This window comes from Loa loa, assembly GCF_000183805.2.
Source record: "Loa loa unplaced genomic scaffold supercont3.455, whole genome shotgun sequence".
NCBI lineage: Eukaryota > Metazoa > Nematoda > Chromadorea > Rhabditida > Onchocercidae > Loa > Loa loa.
Window position 1 is genome coordinate 1 of NW_018108635.1, and position 6,719 is coordinate 6,719.

Consider the following 6,719-nt stretch of genomic DNA (forward strand, 5'->3'; position numbering starts at 1 on the left):
GAATGATAATAATAATAATAATAAATTAGTAATAATAATACATTATCATGTATTTGTGAAGTATAACATCATAAGTATAAGTATAACATCATAGTACAGAATATATGGTCTATAAATGTCTTTAGTGATGATACCAGTGCAGGCGACATTGTTTGGCACATTGGCACTATAGCTTGTTATAAAAATTGTGCTTTAAAGGATAGTTTTGAGGGGGTTTCTGAAATTTCCAACAAGTTTTTTTTTTCCAGAGTTATGGGATTTTGAAGAATTTCTTAGTAAAAGCAATCAAGCTTACAAAAATTTCTTAGTGGTATTAATAAATAAAGAGATTTGAATAGACTTTCATTATTGTATTGCAGGAACTCTTTGAACTTTTGGACGAAGAGAAACTGAAAAATGTCCCATTATTGGTTTATGCTAATAAACAGGTAAACTGAACTACATTTTCTGTCAACTTTCTTGAAAATCCCACATTCAACAAACAATTTAGTTGTGTTGTAATTTCTGATCAATTTTTTACAAATCCTTTATTTAATGCAAATTATGCAAACGGTTCGCCTTTATGGTGTTATTTTGTTGCCGTCCCTATAAGCTATAAATATAATATTTTAATTCAATTGTTGAAAACATTCTTTTCTTTAGAAGCTTCCTTCTTTTATAATTCTTTAAATTTAAAGGATTTGGTGACAGCAGCTAGAGCAAATGAAATAGCGGAGGGTTTACAGCTGTTATCAATCCGTGACCGATCTTGGCAGATTCAAGCATGTTCTGCTGTTACTGGTGAAGGTATCAAGGTATCTGTCATTTTCATCTAAAACAAAATTTTTACCATAGAAATGCAAGAAATTCATTGAGGTTTAACTTATTTTTCATTCTTGAAATTCTTTTTTAAAACGTCACAAAAATCATCAGATTTTGAAAATTCCTTCGCAGATATGAGATCAGAACTCATTGAGTTGTTGATCTCGGAAAATTCGAGATTGAGATTTCTGCGAAGGAATTAAGATTTATAGAATGCCACACAGAGGGTTTAACTGTTAAGAAAGTATTGGGCTTTTCTCTTAAATGATATCTTTATGCCATTCATGAAATAAATAGGTAACATTTATTACTGCCTGTATCCATCCCATGAATTTATTTGTTGTTTACAGGACGGAATGGATTGGATTTCGAAAAACTTACGACAACAACAGAAAAAGTTGAAATAGCCAACAGTATTTAGGAATTCTATGAAATCTCGAATTTTAGTCTGATCAAAAATGAGAAAAAGCTAATAATGCATTGAATTGCCAAATGATTTTATTGTTGTAAGTGAGATCGCTACTGAATTTGGAACATTTTTGGTCAAAACACAGGTCAGAAGAATACTATCTGAATGTATCCAATGTTAAATAGCCTCATTTTCATGGAGTTTATTCAAATAACCACATCATTACCTTCTATAATATTTCGGATGGTAATTATTTACTAAGCTATAATATCAAGCCATTATGAATCTACTCTTCTGTTAGTCAAAAAATGCCATCCCGATGTAATATGACAAAAAAAAATCCATGTTAGGTTTAGTTTAGTGACCTCAGAAATGGAATCCAAGCATATCGTGCCACTTGTTCAGAATATTACATGGTGAATTTCGATAAGTTTTGAAGATCTGTTGTATGAAGTGAACTGAATGAGTTTAAACGAGTTCTTATCCAAACATCAACCCTCAAAGCAACATTACGACCAGTGACACTTGAAAACGTTGTAGTTTCAAAAATTTTTTGAAATCTCATTTTAATCAGAGTCAGAGAGTTCCAAAGAATTCCACCTGAAACTTTATCAAAATTCGAGAGTAACAGTGGCTAATGCCAACAAAGTAAAACAAGGACATTGAAAACATTGCATGTGTTAATCGGTTACATATAGTTCGGAACGATGAAGAAATATCAAATCAACGCTCTGATGATTGTGATGGACATCATGGTGATCGAACAGTCCCAGCATTCTGATCTCATAGAACATGCAATGATAATTTCATCTTGTCGAATGTAAGTTGTATCTGCTGCAAAATTATGCACAGTGAGAGTAATTATCAACACATCTTGCAGTGATAGTTGATAAAAATAAGGCACACAGCCAGAGCGCCAACTGACAACGGGATAATCACCAGCAGAATAACCAAATTACTGCCATGATGCCTCCCTATCGAACCTATCGATGATTCTTCCTAAAAATGCTTAACCTTTTTATTTTATTGGTAAAAGATAGCGAGGTGTGTTATAAACTCTGTAAGATGAGTAATTGAAAAATCGGCAAAATCGAGCCCACGTAATAGACAAAAATTTTGTTTTGTAGCATCGGTATCTTATTTTGTAAACTTTTTTTTTTCTAAACAGATAATTAAAGTGATTTGATACCGGTATCAACCGGTATCAAATCACTTTAATTAGCTGTTTAGAAGTTCTTCCCTTCTCCTTACCTCATTTAAATTTAACGGTTGTGAATTACCCACAGTATTAGTGGTTTCTTCCTCAATGGAACCGCGTAAATACGCAAACGTATTGCAAAAATCTTCTTCGCAAGCGCAAACCTGAAAATAATAGGAAGTTGGACAGTTTATTTAAGGTACTTTCAGTACTTGGAATGCTATGAGCTTATCTTTCCCAGCAGATTTTCCAATTAACACACACCTATTCCAAGTTATACTAGTCTAAGGTCACACTGACTTGATAGACGAAAATGTTTCTTAACCTCTTGCCATCCATTCCAGTTGTGCTGACATTTTGCCAGATCTTTTGCATCACCCGCATTGGTACATAGCTGTTCCATATGTGCTTGGCTATCTACGGAAGACTGAGAATTCAATTCAATATTACAAAACAATGAGTACCATAAGATTTTATGAAATTGATACTTTTCATCAAAAGAAGAGTCGAAATAAAAAAAAGAATCAAAAGAAGAGTCGAAATAACGATACCCTCAGTGCGGAATCCAATCAAGCACAACTCGCCAGTACAAATCAACGAATCCTCACAGTTCTGCTTGTCACAAAAGCATCTAACAGTACTTTCTATAAAAGAAACACCTTACGGTATAAATAAAATCTGTCATATTAAACAAATATGAAAATTTTGTTTTTGAAATAAATATATCTTAATGAAATTGTTACTGATATAAATCTTTGGCCTCCATCAATTTCTTTTTTTGGGAAAGAAAAAGCAAAGCAGTAAACACATCCATTTTTTTCGTGCAGACACAAAATAAAATTGTTTTTATTCTTTAATTTGAAATGATCCAGTTTTCTTTCCGACTACTCAGATTCTTTTGTCTGCAAATTATTTGGTAAATTACAATTCTGCTTTAAAAGGAAAAATGCAAAATTGAGTGAAAATACTCAATTATGTTGATTTAGCAAAAAAATTTTGACAAAAAATCCTGACCAAATTTTTTGGAGAAAATTAATATTTAAAAACTGATAATGATTTCCATCATTTTTCTGTATCAGAAAAAAAAAGTGAGGAGAAAAGAGCACTGTACAAAATGTTCCTTCCTAATGAATTGTTTCCAAAAGTATTAGAATTTGAAGCTTTCGTTTAATTTTTCTGCAAAATTTGTTGCAGAATTACTGGATGGTATCAGAAAGACATTATAGAATCTAAAACCTTTAGTTATTTTTGGTTCAACAATTTCAGGCTAAATATTAAAAAAGTTGAAAGCAAATAAGTGAACAGACACTAAGAAAATATCAGCAGTATTTCCTTCATTTATATTCTCCCCTTTCTCCTTCTTTTTCGTTTTCTTTTCTTTTGGACAAGATGTTTCTTTTTTTTAACAGTGACTGATGGCTGATGAATATGTTAATTTTAAAAGGGAATGAGAAAATGATTAAATTTTTTTTTGAGAATAGTCATAAAAAGCTCAATTAGGTTAAATAAATAAGTGCCTCTTACTTGACAACTCCTCACAGTGCTAAATAATGTCCGTTGGTAGTCAGTAAATTCTGAAATTTTCGTATTTTTCAAAAATTGAAGGAACTAAAACAGAAAACTCTCACGTGCTATTTTGATTACTAAGAAAGATGCGAGCGGAAAGGTTCAAGAGATTTATAAACTTTAGAATCAGTCAACGTATATCTTCTAATAGTCACAGCAAAATTTTTTGTGCAATTTTTTGAGAAAACACGTAGGATAGGAGGATTTTTTTTTTAATGGGCTACTTTCGGATTCAAAGAATATGAAATTTTTCGAAATCAGTAACTACCAGATGCATGAAATGTGGTTTAATGTAGTAGCAACTGCATCAAAATTATCAGAATTATCACATAATCATGTCTTTATAAAGCTGATGTTCAGAAAAAGAGAAATTCTTTTTTTTTTGAGAGAGAGAGAGAAAATAAATGTTTCTCGATCCTTTTCGAAAAAATGAACATATCCATTAACCACAACCGCAATTAAGAAAGAGGAGATTTTTGCGAGATAAGCAAAAAAAAAAAAAGGGAGAAATACATCCATCAGTTAAGACGTGAGAAAGAAAAATTGGAGAGTGATGATGAATGGAAGCACTCATCCAGAAGTGCGTATCCCTTGAAGTTAGTATCATTTATACCACTTTTTCTTTTCAATTTGTCGTAAGAAATTTTTTCATTCAGTTTTATTTTAAGCTGTATAAAGAGTTTTGGGGTAATTATAATTCAGAAATTTTTTGCAGTTCTACAGAAAGGATTGGTTTCAAGTGAATTGCCCGGCTTCATCGTTTTGACAAAATTGTGAGTGGATTTTTCGAAATCATGATTTTCCGAAATCATCGAACATTTATGTTATAGTAGAAGTAGATAATGAGCTGAACTTTTTCCAAGGGTAAACTTCATTTTCCTTTTCCTTTTTCTATCCCACATGAAGTTCTAAATCAATAAATGTGGATTACATTTGCAATCAAGTATGATGATGTTAAACGAATTTTTGATGTATTTATGAATGCCTTTCATGATAGTTACATCGATTTCATCTTTGAAATTTACCAGAAATTAGACGATCCGACGTCCCCCTCCCCCCTCAGGCTTTGAGAAACCTTTATAAGTCCCCAGAAGAAAAAAGGCAACATTATGATGACATTAAAATGATGAAGTGTTATATAAATCAAGATATAAAACAAAGGTGAAATTCCACTTTAACAGAAATATTTTTTAAACAGAAACTCAATAATCTGACATCTCATCCGAATTAGTCGTTTATAATTAATTGATGGTTGAACTGGTGAAGTTTTTTCCTTTAATTATATAATCGTCCTCAGCCGACTTCAGTTCTCGATTAACAATTGAACTACACCAAGTAGAGGGTCAAGATGCACACAAAAAATGCATACAAATTAATGCATCACTTTGCTATCCATTCATTTAAATTAATCATTTTTATGACAATCATTTAGAGGATAATAAAAATGGAATTGGAAAAAAATGAAATGAAACTTACGAGCTAACTGTATCAGCTGTGAATGTACCAAAGCACACAAACAGAGCAACATCACAGAGAGCAATAATCAGCTTCTTCAGAAAGCATCTGTTTCACTCTGTTTTTGCCTGCAGTAATAGTAGCACATATCCGATAGCATAGCATTAACAAACCTCACACAAAACCAGTCCCTAAAGATATCTTAAAATTTTTGATGTTTAATTAGCTATTGCAAAAATGCCAAATACCCTTCAAGTTTCGCTTCTAAAACTTTGTTGCAAATTTACAGCAATTTTCAAAATATACATAATGTCTGAAAATGTAACTATCAAAGTTAAAAATGCTGAAAGTTCCTAAAATGCTTTGTGGAGAAGGAACCTGTTTTACTCTAGCTCTAAATCTAACACTTAAAAAGCTGATTCATTTTATATATAATTTGGAGATTTTCGACGTCTTAATTGCTTGATAAATATTTTTCTTAACTGAAGATAACCTCAGTACCATAATCGATATCATATGCTCATTGGTAGTCTTACACAAATTGATTCTAAAATTAAATTTTCAATTACTACACATAAAACACAGTTATTTTGAAAACGACAACATAAATACACTTCATTACTTCAATTTTGAATGTAAAGTTGAAAAACTAACTGAGTAACAATGTATCTTACATATTTAAAGAAATCCAATTTAGCAGATATCTGAATTTGAGTAAGGGGAAGAATTCAGTGAATTAGTGACTGACGTCGAAGCATATTTTTCCTCCAGCAGGTGAAAACAAAAATGTAAGCATGAATGAGTAAATAGATTACTATAATTATTGGTTATTAGCTCCAAAGCTAGCAGATCGCTCTAAATAAGATGAATAGAAGGGGATAGCAGTATGGGAAGAGAGGAGATTAATTCAGATTCTCTCCTCAATAATGGGATACCTAAAGAGCTGTAAGGGTATTTATTCATATTATCCCAAACTCTTATGATAGTTCGATTGCATTTCGTTATGGAAATACAGCTCTTTTGAGATTCCGTATTCTCACGGCATAAGTACTAATGAAATTTACTTGCACTGCATCGACAAGATTTAATTGTTTATCTGTTTGTACTGGTCAAGAACAATTAGACAAGAACTGTTGTGGCAATCGTCTGAATGTTTCTTAATTCACTTCATTTGTTTGAAAACTCTAAAGTCTCTTTGCTTGACGATGTTATGACAATCCTAAAAATTCTTAAAAGAGATGAATGATAATTTGAATAAGCTAGATGAAATAATGATCAAATCTATAGGCA

General features: G+C 31.6%; 2 protein-coding genes across 2 annotated transcripts; one reads left to right on the top strand and one right to left on the bottom strand.

Annotated features, from left to right (window-relative positions):
• Positions 1–358: 358 nt before the first annotated feature.
• On the top strand, positions 359–1,376 carry LOAG_11439 (hypothetical protein; the record flags this gene model as incomplete). The annotated part of the gene is made up of 3 exons (XM_020448348.1): positions 359–428; positions 678–794; positions 1,152–1,376. Coding segments are annotated over 3 exons (244 nt in total), but the record flags the coding sequence as incomplete, so codon positions are not given.
• A 430-nt stretch (positions 1,377–1,806) lies between these two features.
• On the bottom strand, positions 1,807–5,617 carry LOAG_11440 (hypothetical protein). Its single transcript, XM_020448349.1, has 5 exons — positions 5,451–5,617; positions 2,960–3,052; positions 2,734–2,825; positions 2,462–2,572; positions 1,807–2,209 (listed from the first exon to the last, which is right to left on the bottom strand). The coding sequence occupies exons 1-5, from the start codon at positions 5,500–5,502 to the stop codon at positions 2,075–2,077; spliced, it is 483 nt and encodes a 160-aa protein (XP_020301501.1). The 5' UTR covers positions 5,503–5,617; the 3' UTR covers positions 1,807–2,074.
• Positions 5,618–6,719: the final 1,102 nt, after the last annotated feature.

Coding starts and splice junctions, on each gene's coding strand:
- LOAG_11440 (XM_020448349.1), bottom strand. CDS start 5,502: ATGTTGCTCTGTTTGTGTGCTTTGGTACATTCACAGCTGATACAGTTA. Junction 2,826..2,959: donor GATTGGATTCCGCACTGAGG/GTATCGTTATTT, acceptor AGTCTTCCGTAG/ATAGCCAAGCACATATGGAA. Junction 2,210..2,461: donor AACCGTTAAATTTAAATGAG/GTAAGGAGAAGG, acceptor AAGCATTTTTAG/GAAGAATCATCGATAGGTTC.